This window comes from Taeniopygia guttata, chromosome 5 (genome assembly GCF_048771995.1).
Source record: "Taeniopygia guttata chromosome 5, bTaeGut7.mat, whole genome shotgun sequence".
Taxonomy (NCBI): domain Eukaryota; kingdom Metazoa; phylum Chordata; class Aves; order Passeriformes; family Estrildidae; genus Taeniopygia; species Taeniopygia guttata.
Window position 1 is genome coordinate 25330501 of NC_133030.1, and position 22321 is coordinate 25352821.

At 40.9% G+C, this 22321-nt stretch overlaps 1 protein-coding gene across 1 annotated transcript; it reads left to right on the forward strand.

Moving 5' to 3' along the window:
- Nucleotides 1-1369: 1369 nt before the first annotated feature.
- Nucleotides 1370-22011, forward strand: LOC100218141 (astacin-like metalloendopeptidase). Its single transcript, XM_030274147.4, has 13 exons — nt 1370-12226; nt 12448-12472; nt 14714-14730; nt 15113-15137; nt 15970-16041; nt 16865-16999; nt 17614-17731; nt 18273-18451; nt 18576-18660; nt 19054-19181; nt 19935-20050; nt 20468-20693; nt 21678-22011. The coding sequence occupies exons 1-13, from the start codon at nt 12158-12160 to the stop codon at nt 21710-21712; spliced, it is 1230 nt and encodes a 409-aa protein (XP_030130007.4). The 5' UTR covers nt 1370-12157; the 3' UTR covers nt 21713-22011.
- Nucleotides 22012-22321: the final 310 nt, after the last annotated feature.

Consider the following 22321-nt stretch of genomic DNA (forward strand, 5'->3'; position numbering starts at 1 on the left):
ATAGATATCCCGCTTCTCCATTGAACTCTGCTAATTTGCTATTGAAAATCCAGGATAACAGAGCTTGTTTTGTGCCTAACTCTTTTTAATGTGAGAACTGGCTCTTGATTGACCAGAGAAGCAGAGCTTATTTCTGGGCAGGTATTTCCACTACAAGTGTACTTTTATTTCCACTAGATTATTTTTTATAATCACAGGCGATTTGAAAAACTTCAAAGCCTTCCGAAGTGCCAGAGTGCACATTGTGTATTTGCAATAAACGGCTGCCTCCTAGAGGTGACAATATTTTTCTTACAGTTTCTGTTTCGAGTTCATACCATGCCAGAGTTTCAACCTTTTGTAACACCAATGCTGTAAAGGATACTTTACAGAGAAAATATTTGGATCTCATAATTTTAGTTAGAATTATATTTCAAGCTATGTTAAGGCAACAAAGCCAGGAAATTCAAGAATTATGGTTCCCTATAAAGCCTTAGCTCTATCCAATGTCATGTTAGTCTTGTCCTTAAACCTTTAAGCACAGGATAGCACCATTTTATTTGCAAATGAACTGTGAATAGTTGCTGATAAGATGCACTCTGATAAAGAATCAGAGTTAGTTACTGAACACATCTGGGTTTTATATGTGTCTCCCAAAGAAGGAGTAGACAAAAAAAAAATATTATTGCAAATTACTGGCTGATATTACAGTTTAAGCAGCTAGAAATATACACTGTAATTACTTGGGGATTTTCTCATTTAATTTACACCCAACCTGGCACTTGTGGCCTGACTATGCAAGATCTGTGTGCTCATTTCCGTGGCAAAATTCCATGGAAGTTGCACTGGAATGTGAGCAGCACTGTGTGGTATTAAGCAGAAAAAAAAGTAACCTACAACTGTTCTTTAGGAGATACCCCTATGTGAGAAAGCCCAAGCTGGCAAGCAGTCCTTCTGGACTGGCAGCAGAGCCTGGCAGCTCTGCCTTCCACATCTGGCTCCTCATCCCACTGCCTCTCTGACTGCAGATATCACTGTCACTGCAGAAATACCTCCAGAGAAAAATAGGGAAGACCCAGTAAAAAATGCTGTCATATTTTTCACTGCACTTCAAGAATCAAACTAGCAGCAAAACGGCCAAAGCAACATCTGCTTTTGCATCACTTAATTCCAGTTGTGAAGCAGGTTGCTTTTCCCTTACATGCAGCTGTTACCTTTCCAGTCTAAAATAGGATGTCATCAAACAAAATCAAGTTCATAGATGGATCAGAACAGATAACTCGAGGTGTGGAACTGGTTGTGTATAGGAATGAAAGCAAATTACAACTCCTCAGCCCAGAAAATAGATACTGCAAGGGAAGAAGAAAGAGGTCTCTCAAATCCTGAGTGTATGGGAGAAACTGTCTAGGGATCAGCTTCCCAATTCCAGTATAAGAGCTACAGGGAAGATACAAGAAGGATTCACATTCCAAACAAGGGGGAAGTATCTTATATGTTTGCCCTGTTCTTATGTGCTTTTCTGGGCAGGCTCTTTTGCCCCACAATGGACAGAGGCCACAGGGTCAGAGAAGCCTGTGGTTATATTCTAGCAGACATCACATGCCATACAAATTGTATTTCCTACATCTTCTAGGTAAAACCCTGAGAATCAGCTTGGTTTTGGAAATGTTATTTTGAGTCACTGACTCGTGGAAAGTTGCAGTTTGTCAGTAGCAGTTGATTTCTTGTTGTTTCCTTCCATGTTTCTTTTAAGTATCACTGAAAGTTTTCATGTATCCTCTCCATCTGTCAAAGAGGCACAGGCAGGAAGGCACAGTGAAGAGACTGGGAACTGATCTGCTCAGTGTAGTCACTCACTATATTTACTGGGGTCTTTTGCTGGCTACCTCAATCAGTAGAAGCTGCAAGTACCTCAGCAGTGCTAATTCTTAACGTCTAATGGTGAATCACAGTACAGTACAGGAATATTTTTCCTTAAGATGATGTTGTTTGATCCTGTTCCTTGACATAGAGATAGAGAAGAAAGAGGAGGAAATAACTGAAGATAAGAAAGATTCACATCTTCTAGTTCTGAACTTGAGAAATTATATTCTGTTCACATTCACCTCTATCCATTCTTTGTGACCCATAATATTTTGTCAGGCTTCGAAATATTTTCCTGACACTGCTATTATACAGATTGCAGCCACTACTCTGATAAAATGTGTTGGCACATAAGATCATGAAGCCAGACCTTCCAGTGAGAGAAAAACACCCTCTACAAAAACAGCCTTTTCAGAAAACAGCCTCCAGCTATCAGGATAGATGCCTTTCACCACGTTAAGTGCACGAGTGGCATGGATCTGTGCTTATGGTATCCTTATTCCTCTACTGCTCTGATCTCTCTGGCCTCCATGCCTTCCTTTGAAATAGTGCAGACAGGGAGCTGGTTTTGGTTTTTGCAGAAATAAATGCTATGTTTAGCTTTTCAGATTGAGATCACAGTGAGATCTGACTTCATCCTGGTCAAGTTTGATAGTGATTGCTGCTCAGCAGTAGGTCTTTCACATTTTACATTACTGCCAGCACTTTTATTGACAGCTTTGCGGTCAGGCCTAATCTAAATGATCTTGAGACAGCCACCACCTTCAGGATTTAGGCACTTCTGTGGCGGAAATCACAGGGGCATTGCCTGTGGTTGCCCCAGAGAGCTGTACTTGCTTAGTACAGAGTTTTCAATCTTCAAAATCATTAGGGCAAAACCTTCCCCTAACATAAGACTGAAAAAGTTACATCCAAATTTGAAAGGAGCCCCACCATATGTGCTCCTTTCCGTAGCTCTAGGAAATTGTTTCCTTAATTTTCACAACTGCCCAAATTATGCTTCAGAAGAGTGTCCTCTCCCTGCTGGGCTCACTGACTTGAAGCCCCATGTGCTCAGCTGTTCCCTGGCTGCTGTCAAAATTCTGGAGTAAATACTCTTCAAGCTGCAAATCTGCAAAGTGGGTCAGAGGCTCTTCCCTGGGTCTGGTACGAGGAAACCTGACACAGTAATGATGAAGAGTAAAATCCTTAGTGCAAATTCCCTTACTTGACTCAGTTGTTTCCACAGTCTCTACTTCACTGCTGTGCTTACACTGGCCAGCTCATTGTCTTTTTTTCCTGAACACAACTATGACATTCAAAACTCAGTTGTGTCCTCCCTCTGCTTTTGTAAACCTTTTCCTCCTCCTTCTCTTTTCTCTTTTATCTGTCCATTTTGTAGGCCTTCCCTTTTCTTCACCACATGAGAATCCATTATCTATTGAGAGGATAGATGATTCTTCTTTCTCTGTACCTTATCTCCACTTAGTCTTTTCCTGATCCATTCCTATTGCCATATTTCATAAATAGATTACAGATCCTATACCAACATTTGGTTGATCTGTTTTCTTACAATGTGAAATCTCAGGCTGATGCTGAGATTCTTCTCCCGTGAAATCTTCTCCCAAGAGACTTCAAATGAGTTTAAGTCTTACATGGTCATATTAGAACTCACAATTTTCCTATGCAAGTTGCCTTTACTATCCAATACCTTCTCTCACACCACTATGTATCAAAAGCCCTCATGACTCAAGCCCATACCTCTTGGATAACCCCAGCATGGCATAGACTTGTCACATCAGGAGCAGCTTGCACTTTCTTCATCACTGTCAGGCCCTTCTTGTCTATACAGCCTAACTCCTCTGAAGTACCAGTTCCACTGAAGTTCCTGGCAATAGCAGACAAAAATATGTCATAAAGTTTAAATCACACTGAAGCTGTGCTTTAGAAACTTTAGAAGAGAAAGAGGTTTGTGTTGTTCCAATAAAGTTTAAATTTTGCATTTCACCTAAATTGTGGCAAAATACATGCATCTTGTGTCAAAATTTCAGTTCAAAGTTGTGACACACTTGGTACCAGACAGTAGGAGGGAAAGGTCGGCCCCTGTCTGCGGAACAGAGAGGGTTGAGTAATCTTCAGCAGTTGCAAGGCAGGTGTGTAGGAGAGATGTCTGCCTACAACATCTTACCCAGTCTGGCTTTCTCTGCACAGATCAGGAAATGATGGAGGCATTGAAATCACACTTATGATTCATACTTTACTTTTTTTTTTTATAACAACCATGTAGATGGTCAAAACATCCTGAAAATCTAGGTAACTTTGTTCCAGACACAGTGGAATGCACAGTGCCTACTGGGTCATACTAATGGCCCTGTGAGGAAGCTCCCAAACCTGCTTTGTGTCATATCACAGCCCAAGAAAAGACAAGGCACAAGACCCTGCCAAATGTGGTGCCACATAAACCCACATTGCAATTTAGGAAATACTGCTTAATGAAAAGCTTCTTTAAATCACCCTAGGATAACCATGTGCTACAGTAACCATACACTAGCGTATGGAAAAAATATCATTGTCTCCTAACAGCTCATAATTTAGGACAAGTGTCGTGAGTGACAGCAAAGAATATCCCCATTCATTTCAGTTTGTGAGTGCTTTAATCAAGTACACCCATGAGCAGAGACACATGTGGTCCTGCTCCTGTGAGGACCAGTAGGTCAGCAAGTCTGCTGCCCACTTAGTTTAATGATTGGGCAAAAAAATTAGAGTTTTTCCTGGTTTATTGGGTTAGAAGGTTGACTTGAATATTTGATATATGTATTTCTTTTTCTATTTGCATTTTACTGTTCTTTTCAGTTATGTCATCACACGAACCAGCACCTTAGTCCTTGGTCTTTCAACAGATCTTAAGATACCAGAACTGCAATAGTCCGAGGCTACAGCCATAATTCATTTAATGGCCAGCCACAGAGACTGCGTCTATGGCTGTCATAAATTCTTGGAGAGACGAGCTCTACATTCTCTTCGCCTTTTTATGATGGTCCAAAACGAGTATCACGTGGGCCTCTTTCTCTTCAAGATCAGAAGAGATTATCAGAATAAAGAAAGTAATAAATACTCCACCCTTCTCTCATTTGCAGAGACTAACAATTTTGAGTATTTCACATCATTCACTACTTCAATTTCCTACAAAAAGAATTTATTTATTTAAAGAAGGACTACAACTATCCACACAGAACCTGTTTATGACATTCTTATCAGAGATAGAGGGTAAATACATGTGCAAAGGATGGAAGCAGGCCTCTAAGTAGAAGATTTCTCAGAGTGCCTTGACCTTGATTTGTTGCTGAACTCATACTGCATCATGCGCAGATTTACAACAGAACCATCTCTGTAAAAAAACAGAGCTGCAGTTCAAATAAATGGCTTTCCTGCATACAAACCTGTGAACTGAGAGCCAAATCTGAGTTCACTGAGGAGAATTGAAACTATTAGTAAAGATGAACCTAAAGCCAAAAGGCTAGATGCCCTAACCTTAAAGTTTGGCCGTACGTGTTTCTATCAGCTAGTTAGATAAATCTAAAATAAATTATATATGAAAACATAGATAGGCCTTTTCTCTTTAGTGGAAGATCTCAAGGCAGCCTCTCTAATTTATTTCAACTGCACTTACTCTGAGAGAGGGATGTGTTCACTGAGCAACAGAGGGAACCCTGGTAAGGACTTCAGAAATTGTAATTGGAGGCTGTGTGTCAACGTGCCTTTAATGCGTTCAGTAACTAATGGGATAGTCACTGCAGATGAGTGGAAAAGAAAGGCCCCTGTGGAAGCTTTTTCTTTAATGTAATCACAGCTGTAAGCCAAGGTTAATGTAGCCACAGCTCCCTTGGGAAGCATCATGGATAGATAATTCATGGGTTGGGTAGCAGCCATCCTCTGTTTCCTGTTAGGTCCTCTCTTCCTCAAAGGAATGGTGAAAGCAACAGACTGACACCCTCATGCTCCAGGATCCTTCCAGACCCTATGGTAAAAAATTCTGAAATTCCTGGTGACCCAAATAAAATCAGTAGTGGAAAGGGGAGAGAGGTGCAGGCATAAATGTACACATTTAAATCCTCCTTCTTTCCAGATGGAATTGCTGGAAGGGTAAATCCATGATGGCACACTTTTTGGATGTGTTTTTAACAGGAGCCCTAGCATGGCTCAAAGAAAGAGGCAGGAATGGGTATCCCTCAGAAACTGAGAGGTGATTAAGGGTGGTTTTCCTGTTAAATGGTTAAATCATGAGTGGCAGCGGTAGATTTTAAAACCTGAATTATTTCCTTGTAAAAACGAAAGCCCAGCGCTGAGAGGTGGCAGGGTGGTTAGCCCAGGCCGAGGCTGTGCTGTGCAAAGCTCCCCAGTGACTGTTTGACAGCACAAAGCAGGAAAGCCTTCGGCCTCCCACCCTTCCTCCCCGGCCCGCTGCAGCTCTGCCGGTGCTCCTCCAGCACCCCCTGCATCAAACCTGCTTGTCCAGCCGCTCTCCCTGCCATCCCCAGCTCTGCTGCTGTCCCACCCAAGGGCTGGCAGACCCTGCTGGTCCAGTCTGGACCCTCGGCCCCCAGGCCAGAGCATGGCTGTCTGAGGCCCACCATGCTTTGGTTGCACAGAAGAAAACACACCGCTGGCTGTCCTGCCTGGCCAGGAACCCCTGCTGCACATCAGTTATTGTGCTCAGAGCTTCAGAGATCATTGGCTGCTACTGTGGAGGCAAATGCTCTCTTTGGCAAAAGACTCCTGGAACATGCAAGTGGATTCTTTGTTTCAATAACTTTGGAGTTTATTATCAGGTAATCTTTCCCATGTTAATATTTAACCACTAGTATCTGCCTGGATAGCAGCTCTCGCTTAAAACAAGACTTAGTTTTTGTGAAGTACTTTTCCGTGGATCCGCATAAAGTCAGAATTAGCAGAGTGTCCAAACTCACCTGCTCAGGAGACATGAGAGGAGCTACAAATTATCCTCCCAGAAGAGGAAGCAAATCCATAAGCTAACCTGGTGCATTAGAAAATAAGAGTAAGAGCAAAACAGCCATCTCAAGACTCCCATTGAAATATTAAAAAAGCCTGCTTCGAGGACAGTTGGGAAGCAAATACGTGAATAACAATCAAAGGTATTGAGATAGGTACTGAGACAAGCAGCACAGTCAGAAAGCAGAGCCTTTCTGATGAGGGACAAAGGAAAAATAAGTGATATTTGAGCAAGGGACAATGCCCAATCCCTAATGGACCCTTTATCAGGCACATCTGTGTACTGTAGAGGCAGAGGTGTGCTTTCCACTTGCAGCATACACAGGCAGCTACCATGCACTCATCTGAGAGGTGTTTTCCTCTGCCTTAGTTAAATTGCCAAGCAAGCACTCACAAGGGTAACTTTCATGGCATGGTTACTGTAAGCAAAAGCTTCCCTGTAGGCAAAAGGACACTTCTGCTCACAGGAGAGCAAACCAAGCAGGGAAGCTGGCTGGCGTTGCATAATCTGTCACAAGGAGATCTCCCCAGCTGGGGCAGCACTGGGTGTGCTCCTTCTGAGGGCAGAAGGACCAAAAATGGCCCCAGGCACTGCTCAAACAGCTTGCACCTTACCCCATCACATGGATTCCTTTGCAATCAGCATAACATTACTCTGCAGGCTGGAAACACAGTGTAAATCCTTTGATCCATCCTTTCTTCACCTAAGGGCAGCAGACAAATCAGATGGCTTCTCCTGATAAAAGAAAGGAATTTGTTGTTTTTTTCAAGGCAATCAGAAGTTCACTATTAGAATTGTCCAAATTAAAGTTCCAGTTTCCATTCTCCCTCCCTCATCCCAAGTAGCCATTGGATCACACATCATTACAAATGCTAGTTTAATTGCTAAATTATGCTTTGCTAAATTTGGACTTGAATTCTGATTTTGAAATTACAATCAACATGTTTGCAACCTTTATTTTAGAAGTTACAACGTTTTTATTATTCCAGCTTTTTTCTTTACTATTTTTTTCCTCTCTCCATATTTTTCTTTCATAAGGAAGAACATATCACAAAAAAAAATCCCCAAAACCAACCTTTTTCTTCATTGTCCTTCTTCTGATGACAGACTAAAGTTCAAAGTTTTTAAGTTTGGCTCTTGAATATAAAAGTGGCTCACCAATCACAAGCCAATGTTCATCATTTTAGGTTTGAGTTCTTTCAATAAACAGTCAGGGCTAGGACTGCAGCTGGAGCTAGTCATTAATATCACAGAGGATGTGTCAGTGTTCTGCTAAAGAACCTGCAAATCATGTGGATTCATTGCTCCAGATGGAGTTAGAAATGACATAGAAACCCCTAAAAATGGAAAGCAAAACACAAAGTGGAACAGGAACCCGAGCACCTCCAGGTCTTCTCTGGGAGGTAGGATCCAAAGAAGAAATGTGGAGAGGGACATGAAGGACAAGTAAATCTGTGAATGCAGCAAGTGTGGTCGTGGGAAACAGCTTCTAACTCCACTTTGACTTGTCTAGAGCTGTCTTTTATAACACACATCAGTTTTCCACATAGGGACTTGAAGTCTGTGCTGGTTACTTGTGAAACCCTCAGGGGCTGCCAGCACTTCAATATTACTCTCAACCAGCAAAGTGCAGTCCTGGCTGGCATGAATTGCATTGAAATTGTCCACTCCTAATCACTGCACTCCAAAAAGGTACAGGCAACTTGGAAGGAATGAAAATATAATTGTAGAATCAAGAAGAGTGGAATTATTAAAGGGCTGAAAGTCCTTTAAGCCAGCACAGAGAAAGCTTGTGTGAGGACTGATTTATATCTGAAAAGTGTCTGATCATAAAGACACCACAGAAAAGGAAGTGATTTCTGTGTGATTAGGGCACTTGGAATTAGTGAGAGGGAGACAAAGCACTGAGCTGAAAGCACTGCACAGGAGCAGACTTACTGGCCAGAGGATGGGAGTTCAGAATTCATGAAGCAAGAGCTCAGTGGAAACCAGAATTCCTTTTCCAAATGAAAGTGAGCCAAACTACTGAAATGCTGCACAAAGCAGACATTCCTGGGAAATGGTATGGAGCAATTCTACCTAAAATAATATATTTCTGGTTCAGATTGTCATTAACCCCAGATTGCATATGTAATTGTGTGGTGTTTATTCGTGTGATGCCAATCCACAGCAATTTCAGTTATGTGTTGTGGTCTATACCATTGCTTCAATGGTTGGTTTTAGTAAAGGCAGATGATTTTAAACTTTCAAGATTAGTTAGTATCTTACCATGAATCAGTTTTGGTAGTTATCACATAACTTCCACAAGCTGTTCAGCATAAAGGTTTCTATTAGTTCCTGGAAATATTTTTTTCCTGCATTTCATGGCACAGCAATTAGTAGCAATTAGTGCAATTTTTGTCCATAATTAAATCTTGATGGTTTACATTCTACTTTGGGACCTGTTTACAGTGGAAGACTCCAAAGAGAATAACACATGACTAAATGACATATCACTGGGCAAAATCTGAAAGATTTCTGCAGAATTGTTGTATCTTTCACGCACCTGCTGTTTTGATTTTGATTATATATACTTGCAGATATCAACAGAAAAGATTTCTTTTTTTTATTGTATGTCTGTATATTATTTTCTTGGTTATGCCTCCAGATTTCTACAAACAAGTCTAACAGGCATAACTCCAAGTTTTGTGGTGGTCATTTAGGAGCAGTGCTATTTTTTGCTGAGAGACTTCTTGTAGACTGTGACACTGTTCAAGTACTTAATGAGATTTTGATGTTGGTTTTGGACATTTGCTAATAATTGTTCATGTGTTCAAAATCTGTGGAATCTCTACTGTCCACCAGAAACTGGGATATACTAACAGGAGAACTTGGATCTGACAAAACTTGCCACATGCTTTTCTTGTATACATGGAAAGACAGCTTATCTTTGTGAAGTCCTTTGGTTCCTAAAAGTTCCAAACAATTTCTGAGGCATTTTCTCTACTAGAGGTTCCAGCTTTATTGTATCTAGTAAAACTATGTCCTGTTTTTGCAATATTTCAATAAATTAGAGTGTATTTTGATTAGTGAAAACAGGTCTGCTGACAATTCCTCCCCCATGAGTACAACACTTTGGAAAATAACCAAATATTGAATCTAAATATGAGGCACAAGGTGATAGGATCGTCAGAGCTGGCAGGAACCACAAGTACCAGCACTCCCCCTTGCTCTGCTGTGTGAACTTTTCCAGCTGCAACATTTACAGACACATCCTTGATCCCAAAAAGCCATCTCCCCCATCAGCACTATTTCTTAGCTTATGGAAAACATGGCATGCAGCAATTTATTTAATGAACTGTTTAGTATGTCAGCATAGTAACATGCCCAGGATAAAATATGCTGATCCTTTTTGCCTCACTCTTTCCTGATCACAGGCAGCTAATCAGTCATTCAGGAGTAGTATTTTCCCAATAACAGGCTACAAAGATGCTGAGGTTACCAACCTTCTTATCTTGCTTTTCAAGTTTGTTTAATGCCCTCAGCTACCTCTGATCCTTCCTTTTGCTCCTGGACTGATTTTCCCTGAGAGTGGTCTGATGTTTCCTTTTTTCTTCCTAAACTCTAATGAAAGCATATTATATTCAAGCTCCATGTTGCAGTGTGGTTTTGGTATGGTTTTGGCATGCCAAGGTATCTGTATCATGGACTTTTGTTTTGTCCTTGTGTTGAGTGAGAACCATGGAAACATTCTCCCACTGCAGACCAGAGCTGCACAGCTTTGCTTCAGCATGAGGAAGATTTTCATCATTCTGAAAGACAAATATTAAAAAAAAGACACTAAGCATTGCTTATTGAGGACATTTATGTGCGCAAAGGACACAAAACAGGATTAACATGCTGACAGTATCTGCTTGATGCTCTTTCATGGTCACAAGGACCATGTGCCACCCTGCTGTTTACTAACCCGTGTCTGGGGCAGACCTTCCTTCAGCCTGTGTGCAGACATAGAAAAGTAATATCCCCCTATGCTGCCTCGCTGTGGGGGTGACCAAAGTTTGTCCCTGGACTTTGCCAATCCAGACTTCCTTAAAATAGTCAGCAGTGTGCACTGTGGACTTTCCACCACTAAAATAAAGAGTAATCCCCTCCAACACAATTCAGATTTCATTTCCATCTAATTCCTACTCTTGACTGGGTATGATTTGGAGACAAATAGAGGGAAAGCCTTCTGCTGTTTCCTGATTTATTCACCAACATGGAGAATCTCTAGAACATCTTATTCAGTACAGAAATAAGGAATAAGTGGGTTTAGAACTTGCTCTGAGGGTATCTGAGCACTAGCATGGTCTAGAGGCAGAATCAGTGCATTTTATAATTCAGCTTCCTTTTCCATGCATGGAAAATATACTTTGACACAAACCAAAAGTGTATCAGAGACCAGATGCTTTCCCAGCTACAGCAGCTTCAGCAAATGGTTCAGTAAGTAGAGCTTTGATGTGAGAAGAGGTTGCTGTGATAAGAGGCTGGTTTGCCTCCTACAAGCATTTCTTGCTAGATCTGCTCACTGCTTCCTCTAGACAACTCCACTCTACTTCTGGGCAAGTGCACTCCAGCAAAGCAAATCTGTTAATCAGTCTCAAAATGAGTAAGTGCTGCTTGTGCTGCTTATGCTGCTGCTCTCTTTTCCCCTGCTCTGGTTGCTGGTCACAAAACTCATAAGGGCATCTATAACTGCCAGACTGCCAGAAACAATGGAAGACGGGAGACGGGGTGAAACATCAAGAAACACACAGGAAAACCCAAAAATCTCTACTTATAGAGCCATAAGCCATCTCAGGGAAGACACAGTCATAAGCTCACTGAGTAGACCTGTTCTATGTTTTGAAGCAGCACAATAGTGTCATGGCCTTCTGTAATCTCAGTGACATAAAAAAGTTACCTATCCTCTGAAATCCTAACAATCCTGTTCTCTGGAGGGTTATGCAGGAACAAGGGCTTCCTGTGTGGTGAGAGTCAAACCCAACATTTCAGGAAAGATCCTCTGAGAAGCAGAGGAAGTGCATGGCAGCCCAAGCATGAGGCCGAGCCAGCTCTAGCGAGCAGCGCGACCGACCACGGGCGGCCTGGGGATGCTCCCGGCGGCGGCGAGAGCGCAGCGCCGGGAGATGCCCGGGGGCGAAAGCGGCTGTCGGGGCAGCAGCAGGAGTTTGCTTCCTGCTGGGATTCCCATTGGCTGGGCAGGGTTTCCCGGCCCGGGCAGAGCAGGCTCTGCTGCTATATCTAGCGGCAGCGCTGCCGGGTGCGAGATAAGGGCTCGCCCCGGTGGTCTGTCCCCGCTGCGCGATGGAGCTGAAGAGGTTCCTGCTCTGCACCGCGTTCCTGCTGCCCGCTGCCCTGGGCTTCCCTGTTCAGGTGAGAGCAGCTCCCTGCAGCTGTGCCCCATCGTCTAGCTGCTCTGTTCTTCCTGGAGTGAAGCTGTGAAGGCCCACTTTGATACATTTTCTGCAAGAAAAATATTAGTACTATAATAAATAAAGGCAATATAACGATTTGTTCCTCCGTTCGTTTGATAATATTGTTGCCGCGTTTGTCAGCTGTGGAAGAATAATGCCTTTTACCTGTTGGTTTTGCAGGACAACTATGAAAACAGCACAACAAGTAAGTAGGATTTATAGTGCACTTTAAAAGCACCTGTTGTTTCTTGACTGTTTATTATATTCTTGGTTTTGACTTGCTTTTAGAGCATGTGAAAGCACTGACAGGCCTTTTGAATAAGGCTATGTTTCATAACTTGTTATTGAGCTGAGTGCAGATGTGTTTTTACCAAGATGTGGTTTATACAGACTTTTGGGGCATGGTTTATTAGGTTAATTTAGATGTGCTTTCACAGGCTTGAAATAAAATTTTAATTAGACATCTTGATACCTTTTCACTAAGTTGAATGTTATAATAGGACTGCTAATAATTTGCCTCCTTGCCTACCTCAGTTCAGCTCTATGAGAAAGATGTCAGGCATCAAAGAAAGCTTTGCTTTGTTCTGGTTTGGAACAGGCTTAGCTGAACAGCTTTTGTTAACTGGCAAAATACAAGGAGATAATTGCAAACCTTCAAAGGTCGATGGAAATAAAACTGTAGGCAGACTTTAACTACAGCAAGAAACTAACAGGCTGGGTGTAATGTGTGCAAAAAGAAGACACCTTGGGAAAATTTGCTTGACATAGAGCAAGTCAGTGACAAAAGAAAATTGACAAATTCTGCTTTTGAACTGTCATTTATGGCATGGGAAAAAAAGGATGTTGTAAAATTACTACTCAGTATATTTAGAAGGGACCAAGGGATACACTTGCCCAAGTTCAAGGTAGTCAGTTGTTCAGACTCAAGGTTGCAGGCTTATTGGGGCAAATGCATAGAATGAGTTTCAATTTATCATTGTTACTGGGTTTTGTGCCTTTTGAGACTTCTTTCAGTATTTAGAGTGTAGGGAAAATGTGAGCTGTATAATTTTGAAAGCCCTATCACACCAGATGTTCATTTCATCAAGGAGATGGCAGACGCCTTCTGTGGTGTCTCATTTGAGTTTTAAAAAGAAGTTGAAGGCTTTATGTGCCTAGGAATCTGGAGCCTAATTTCACTGATTTTGACTACTCAATTAATCAAGTGCCTCTTGGGTACATAAATTCTGGATCCAGTCAACCCATCTCAAAAATGCTCTTCCCTGCAGAATGTTTTTAGATGCCATGGATCTCTCTGATGCAGCTGGTGGGAACTGACAGAATTTTTCTATAATAAGCCACCATCATTGCAGTGGACTCCCATTGCCATGTAACTGAAGTAACAGTCTGAAAACACAGACTGAAGTCTTTTTGGCTCAATAAAAGTAATTCTGTTGCATGTCCTAGATAGAGTCCGAAAATGAAGACATCTCCTCACTATGTTTGAGTAATAATTATGAAAATGGAATGGTGCTGCAAGGGGTGATAGAGTTTGGCATATTTTTTACTGAAAAAAATATTATAGTAAAAATTGGGGCACAGATGGGCTTGGAAATAATGACTGTTTACATGAGTGTTCTCTGTTTCAGTGTTAACTAGGAAAACCAAAGTTGTTTCATATTTTGACAAGGAAGACTGCAATTATTAGGAAACTGGAAGAGATTACCAGATAGGCTTGCAACATATCCATCATACTTAAGAACTGGTCAACCAAACTGTGGTCAGGAATAATACAGATAAAACTGTTTCTGCCTTAGGGAAAGCAGACAAACTGATGACCTCTGAAGGTCCTTCCAATTTTTAAACTTTTTTGATATTATAAAAATTAAGATAGAAATGTGTACATCAGGTCAGATTTTCACTTCTGGTTTGTATCTAGAATCTCGTATTTGGTAAAAATCAGAAGGCACCACAGTAGAAATGCACCTTAGGACTCAGAGTGGTACCAAGCTGCTGTCAGGCGCATAATGAAGCTGAGATTATTTTCCCCATGCTGAATCATAGCCTCCATCACATTTTATAACCTATGAACCTATTGACACTGTGAAACCAGGGGATATGGTTGAGCTAGTTAGCCTGAACCTGTTGCAGAGAAGTCTGGGGACAAAGCATTTTTTTTGTCACTGATTTCTTTTGAAATTTTCCACACGGAAACTGCTAAAATGCTTTGTTGATTCTTAGATGGCAAATGATCAAGATTCTGTTCCTCAGCACAGTCTACTAGGAATTTTAACAGTTGTTTGATTGAATATCTTTTTAATTTCTTTGCCTGTGCATCAGATGGTGTACTCCAAGGGATCTGCCAAAGGCATTCCCATGGCTGAGGAACACTGTGAAGTTGCATTCAGAGTCTGATTCTTGTCTTTTTTTTTTTTTTTTTAATTTTCTTTTTTTTTTCTTTTTGCAGCAACAGAACCTACTGAGGTAAGGAAAGCTAATTCAGCTCTTCTGATCACTTTGGGGTCCAACACTGTGGAAAGTAAGGTCAGGACTCTTGTACTCCAGCTGTATCTACACCTGTGCAGCAAAGTCTTCTCTGCCCAACCGTGCATCAGAGTGTATCTGAACCTTATTCCACACTTCATATTGCATTTGCCTTTATGATACTCCTATTTGCCAAGGTACCAAAGAAGAGTATCTACCACCCCGTGGTACTTCTTTACACATGGCGCAGTATATAAAAGCTGCATTGGTGAAAGATACTGCTAATGGTAGCCTGGACACTGTTGATAACGTATATGTTTCATTATTAAATTTAATGTTACATTATAAATTGTGAGATAATATTAATGTATTGTTCTTGCAGGTTACTACAGAGGAGAATATATACGGTATGTATTACTCCATCTACAAGTACATATTTGAGGGGATATACTGATTGTTATCTACTCAGTTACTTCAGAAAATAACACAGGCTTAACACAACCTTTATGAGGAATTTTAAATGAATGCACTCCCACAATGCTTCATGCAAAGCAAAGTATTGTGGTTTTGGCCAATCTCGGCCTTGCTAAAAACCTCAGCCGTTACTTCTGCTAAAAATAACTCTGCTTAAGTCATGTCTTGAATTAAGTCACCTCTAAAGGTTAGAAGCACAGAGGTCATGTATTTTTGCTTTTTATTGATGTCAAGACTTGTTGCATAATGCACAGAGTTGGCTGAATTTGCTAGCAAGGCCTATGAGTCCCTCATGCTGGGCTTGGTGGGGACATCAGTCCAACCTGTAATTTCATTGATTTTGAGGGTTTTTCAAGAGGTCATCATGTCCAGCAAGAAGTAGCAAGACTGCTCTCAATGCATTATTGTTTCTGGTATCTTATGCTGGGGATTTGAGTGTGAGTTGCTCATAAAGAAGTAAAACTGTGCCATCTCAGGCCTGAAAATATGATGGCTAGAAAAAAAAGAAAAAAAGGATAGAATGAAATAATTGAAGGAGAATGGCTCTTGGGACTAGATTAATGCTAAAATAATCACATCTAAGAGATTCTCAATATTGTCTCAGTGAACAAATATCTACATGAGTGAACATCCCTCCCAGTCCCTAAATAGGCTCTCTAAGTTTTACATGCACCACTGGAAAAATCATGCTTCATCAGAGTAAAAAAAACAGGATTCATATTTCCTCTGGGAATGAGAAAGTGATACTCTTGTGTTTCTACACAGAATCTCCTTCGCCTACAGAGACTGATGAGGAGGATGAAGATATTTTTAACAAAATTCTGAAAGTTAACAAAGGTAATGCCACCAAAATCCTGTCTATAAGGGGACTGTCTTTGTTTCTTCTTTAATGTGATGTGGGAGATAAAATGTCTTACCACAGTCTGTGCAAATGTGTTTCCCATCGTACACACTACCATGTAAGAGATACCACTGGGATTATGCTGTGGTCTGCTGAGGCCCTATAGCATTTCAAGCTATTGTGTCAGTACTGAAGATGCTCCCAGGTGTGGAGGCAACTGAAAACTATTCACACAGTTTCTTCAGCTTTAGCTTTCAACATCTTTGTCATTCTTTGGACATAAAGAGAAAATGTGGGTATTTGTATGCTTTGCTGTTTAGCAACATTTTTTTTTGAATGAAGCATTGCTTCCATTGAGCCATAATATGGCTTTGCAGTGCAGACTCCTAGATAAGCTGCAATCAATTCCATTCTCACTGCTCCAGACTTTCTCTTCCCCATTCCTTCCAAACATTCCCTGATCTATCAGCTTGTTTCTCACATGACTCCAAAAGTCATTCAAGTGACTTCACTTGAACTAAAGTAGTCAGTAGAAAGGGACACCAAATATTCCTACAGTTTTCTCCTGGCAACACTCCTCTTTTTGGTTTGCCCACCTTCTTGGGCGTCCTTATTGGCACCTTCTGCTTTTGCCCAGCGCCTTCCTGGGGATATATTTGATGCCATTCATTCAGTGTTACATGATGTGACACTGTTAATTAAATTAGTACCAGAGTAAAACATCATTCTTACTATTGCCACTGCTTGTTTTTCCATGTGTGCTTAGCAGGTGTCCAGCAATTTATGGCTTAAATGTTTCCACCCTTTCTCTCTCATCAGACAGCTCTCAGTTCTTGCAGGAAGGTGACATAGTCCCACGAAGGAGTCGCAGTGCCATCAACTGTCGTCATTGCAACTGGCCCCAGTCCAGTGATGGGATTGTTCGTATTCCCTATGAATTGGATCCTACTTATGGTGGGTTTAAATACAATTTTTTGTTATGGGTTTTGTCCAATACTCTTCAGAGAGAAACTTACATTGAGTGAGCATGCAAACAGTTGAATAAATCAATTCTAAGGATTTACTTGTGCTGTGCAAGCATAGATAAATTTTAAGTCACAAGGACCTGAACCAGAAATATTTATTGAGACATTTTGCCTGCATCATGTTTTGGGACTGATCTCTAGAGATAACAATAACCATTCCCTCTAATAGTGTCTTCCAGAATACCTTCCTTTATAAGGTTCATGATTATTACAGTGGAGCTTCAATGATTTGCTTTTCATCAGCTTTCCTAATTGTCTCCAAGTGTCAAGTACAATACATCAAAAATAGCTACTATAATTAAGAATAAGTTGTTGAAAAAAGAGGCACCTGAATACATTTGGACAAATATCTGGATAAAGAGGATCTTGTGCCAGGCTGTTAAAATCTTAACCAAAATTCAGTACTGAGAAGAAAAAAAAAAAGAAAGAACCTAGGCTAATATTTCTGTCCCTCATTTACCCTGTTTTTGAGATTATGTGAGATTTTAATGGTATCTGATAACGTCTGCTTGTGACCCCTAAAATTAACACTCTCTTCCCCAGATGAGAGCCATGTAAAAGGAATTCATGATGCCATGGCAGAATTTGAAGCACTGACTTGTATTAATTTTGTGAAGCGCAAGGCAGAACGTGACTACCTCAGTATTAGATCTGCTGATGGGTGAGTTGAATGATAAATTAACAAGTTATTTCTACTCTCTTTTTCAGTCCTTTCCTACACTGATTCTGTGTGACCTCCAAGAGGCTTTTGTTTTAAGTAAACCAGTTTCAACTTACAAAATAAACAGTTCTCTGAATCACACTGTTGGCCATCAAGTTCAGAGTTAGAGATTATGAGAAAATTGTTCAACACTTAGCTTGAATGCGTTATTTCCATCTTATCTCCAGCTCTGATACTGTCTAGTATTTTGAAAAAAAAAAAAAAAAAGTCATTTCAAGGGAGTTAAAGTCATGGTAAAGTCAGAATTCAGGAGCCTCTGTGCTAAAAAGTCTTCCAGAAAGATTTAGCAGTGATCATATGCTTCCTTCTTTTATATGCCATGGTAACTTCTGCCTCTGTACACTCTGACTGTCACAGTGGACAGAGAGGAATCCTTCCACTCCCACAAGAGGTGTGAAGCAAGCTTCTCTGTTCTGCCTCTTTTCCTGTCTGCCAATAAAAATCCCATAAATCTTCTGTTGTTGTTCAATGCTTCTCTCAGCTGCTGGTCCAACTATGGGAAAGTAGGAGGTGGACAGACTGTCTCTGTGATGAAAGGAGGCTGTATGTGGAAAGGAGTAATTCAGCATGAACTGGAGCATGCTCTGGGCTTTTTGCACGAACACTCTCGAAGTGACAGAGATAAACACGTAAAGATCATGTGGGAGTACATCAGTCCTCGTAAGTACTTTGAACTCCTCAATGTAGGAAGTGGTGTAGACACATCCTACTGCTCCCAGCTCCCCCTTCTCCCCTGAAGGGATAGGTAGGAAGCATTTTCTAAGTACAATATCATATATTACAGCTGACAGACCAGACTTCAAGAAATTTGAAAACTCCAATAACCTGGATCTTCCATATGACTATACCTCAGTAATGCACTATGGCCCGTAAGTAGCAGCATGGCATTATTATTTTAGGAGCTCAAGTCTTACATCAGAATTACTTTCTATCATAACTCTCTCCTAACTACCATTTTACCCAATTCCTCTTCTGAGGAAAACACCATGGGTCAGTTCAGACCAGCTGCTCCCTAGGACTGGGTTACACTGTCCCTTAGCTTTCCATTAGGGAGCCCTCTGCTACTGGGCTTGGGAGCAAAGGAGAGCATCTGGGCATTGACTCTGCTTACTGGTGGACATCTCAATGAGACCAGTTTAAACAGCACTATTAGCCACAGCAACAGCTTATGTACAATTCTCGTTCTCCCTCCAAAGCATCCTACTGAATCCTGAAAGAAGTTATGGTGCTTAGAGAACATTGTTTCTGATGGGTCTTTTCAGATACACGTTCACCAATACCACTGGGAAAGCAACTATTATACCAATTCCTGATGGATCAGTACATATTGGGCAGAGACAAGGGATGAGCAACTTAGATGTGGCCAAAATCAACAAACTTTACAACTGCAGTAAGTATCTCCAGGCCACCCTGTTATCTTCAGCTTAGATTTGGGCACATGGCAGAGATAGCAGTTTTTCATCAGACTGGGAGAGTATTCTCATGAATTCCTGATTCCCACTAGGGTTACTCCAGGAAGGAATGCAAAGGTGAAACTGGAGGCACATTTTGATTAGTGAGAAAATGGAAACTGCCCCTAAATTAAATTTTCTAAACACATTTGCTATTAGCATAAGTGGCTGCTATGCACCTGGACTAACTGCATACCACATTTTAAACTCCAATGGAATAATTTGGTTTCTTACAGTTCAGCAGACAACTATAAATCCCAAAAGAGCCAGATATCACTGCCTCTTGCACTCCAAGTGCTCCTCCTAAGCTTAGAATTTAAGCATTGCAGGGGCATCATATTTGTGCTTGACTTTTTTGACATCACTTAACTTCCCCTACTCAATGGAAACAGTGGCACCAACTGCAGTGCATTAAAACCTCTCACTCTTTACAAAGTTGCAGAAGAATATCTCTTGATAAATGACAGAGCTAATCAATAAAAATGGAATGCTTTTCAGAGCACTACTTTACTTTCCTCTTTGATGCATTATGTGAAAATTAGGACAACATGATTCCTCCTTTTAATCAAATGTACTAGTACTCTAAATGAATGCTTGTAGATCAGAAAACTGTGATCAGTCCATTCTGAAGAGATTGTAGCTATGAATGACTGAAATCTTCTGCAATCCTGAAGCAAGCATTTTTTCCTCAGGTCGATGCAGCACTATTCTTGATGGACCTTCTGGGTCACTGAGATCTGCCAACTACCCAAGGAATTACTCAGATAACACCAACTGTGTCTGGCTCATCCGAACCCGAGCCAGAAAGGTAAACACAGGTTAATAATAGTGGTCTTGAAATATGACTGAACTTCTTTCTACTTTAAGCATCTTGTGCTCTGTACAGCAGTTGCCAGATGAGAAAAATTTCAGAATAGTCTCTACTTCTAGAGAGGTATGTGCTTAAACCAGGTATAATCAAGGACATTTCAGAGCTGTGATATAGAAAAACCTCCACAAGCTGGGCTTCAGTCTTGCAAAACCAAGAGAAAGCCCCTTGAGCATGGGAGCACTCAGTGATTAGATCTGAACCCTGCAACTTCAGGGGAAGAGAGGCAAAGCTGGGTAAGCAGTTCTAGTCTGTGAGTCCACGCTTGGTTACAGTTTAGGTTCTGTCTGTTTTAAAGGATATTCCATGAAAGAAGCATACTTATGTATTAAAAAATGATTTTCTTTTCCCTTCCAGGTTTCCCTGTACTTTCAAGCCTTTCAGCTCCAAAAAACTAGAGGCTGTCAGGGTGATTATGTTAAAGTTTATGATGGATCCAGCAAGTCTTCTCCAGTTCTAATGGACAAGACCTGTGGATCACAGATCCCCAATGGTGTAGTTGCTTCTAGTAATCTTATGCTCGTAGAGTTCATCACAGATGGTGCCCATACAGCTTCTGGTTTCCAAGCCACCTTTACTGCTGGTAAGTCTGAGAACAAGGAGAATAGCAAAGAAAACAGTCCATGCCAAATCAACCAGTATTCACTCAGGAAAATAATTGAAGAACCGCTCTCCATGAGGGTCATCACTTCTTTCCTTGCTCTTGACATAAGGGATCAGTTCTACACTGACCCCATTTATTCATTCAGGTGGGGCTACACTCAGGATAAGTGGTGTTAGCCAGGTGATTCACTGTTCAGCTCCCCTCTCAGATATGTGCCATTCCAAAGCATGTGCTAATAAGGGCAATCAATTTAATGACACTGTTAGTGTTACTAGCACAGTAGAAAGAGAAAAGATCGTAATGCAGCATTTGAATATATCATTCCGCTGGAAAAGGTGCAGTTTTTTAATCACACAGTTCAGAGGGTGAGACAGATCTATGGTGAATGAGGTTATCCAGCCCCATGACAAGAAGAGAGGCAACATTTCCACGGCCAGGATTCCTGGAACCTTTCCAGCTAGAACACATTTTCTTCAGTCCCATTTGATTGAGAGCTAAGGCCACAACTAAACAATTAAGTGACCACAGGCTTTCGAGTTAGTGTGTACCAGCTGGAATAAAGGAATTCCTGTGTGTATGACTGCAGCCTAGAGCAATTGCACAGCAGTGCAACTTGTATTGGTGGGAAAGGAAGCTTGGCTGTGTCATGCAGCCTTGTATCTGCCATGGGATAAGGACAAGCACACAGAGTTTGCATGAATCCACTGAAATGAGCTAACTTGACCATGTACCCAAACCAAACCAGCAATTTTATATTGTCTCTTTGCAGTATCTATTTCTGTACACTGTTGCTGTGGAGGGAAAGAAAAATTAAGAAACTCCCTGTGTCACTTTGAAATGTCCACAAATATAAAGCAATCTTAGCTGCCAGATAAAATGTGATTTAGCATATACATATTTTAGAGATGCTACAGTTTGTTCAGAGACCTCTGAAAGCCAAGTATACTCTCATTTCATTTACAGTGAGGACCCAAAGAAGATATAGCATCCACAACTGACTGAATGAAGAAGAACCTATTCTGTGAATATTGAAATTATGTGTTTCTTACTCTGTTCCTATCTGGGCTTGGTTCAGTATGGAATTTTATTCTATTAAGAATCAAAGTTTTCATCTTCCTGAAAAAGTTTATTCCCCAAACCATACAAATGTACAAATTCTATACTTCTGGTATACTCCTCCTTTTGTCTGCACAGTTAAGTTATTACCTCTTTCTATTTAACAATTGAATAAAAACCTTCATTAAAAAAAGAAGTTTCCATTTCTCTTTTCCAGCAGTCACTTCCAGCCAAACACACTATCAATGTGGTCTGACTTCTTAGCCCCCTTCATTCAGTCATAGGGATGTCTCTTAAGTATACCACTGACATCATCATGGATTTAGTCTTGAGCACAAAAAGGTCTTGGACAGAGTCCTACTCCAGTCTAACATTTCCACTTCAAAAATTACTTCTCTCTTCCAAATTATTATATCCTTAAATCACAAGAAAGGTGGACAAAACAAATCTACTTCCAGGAAAGGACTGGTACTTTCTATTGCAGTTTTCCTTGTACAGTTCTGGCAGGCAGGGCACAGCTAAGGGTGCTTGTTTAGCCACAAACCCTTTTT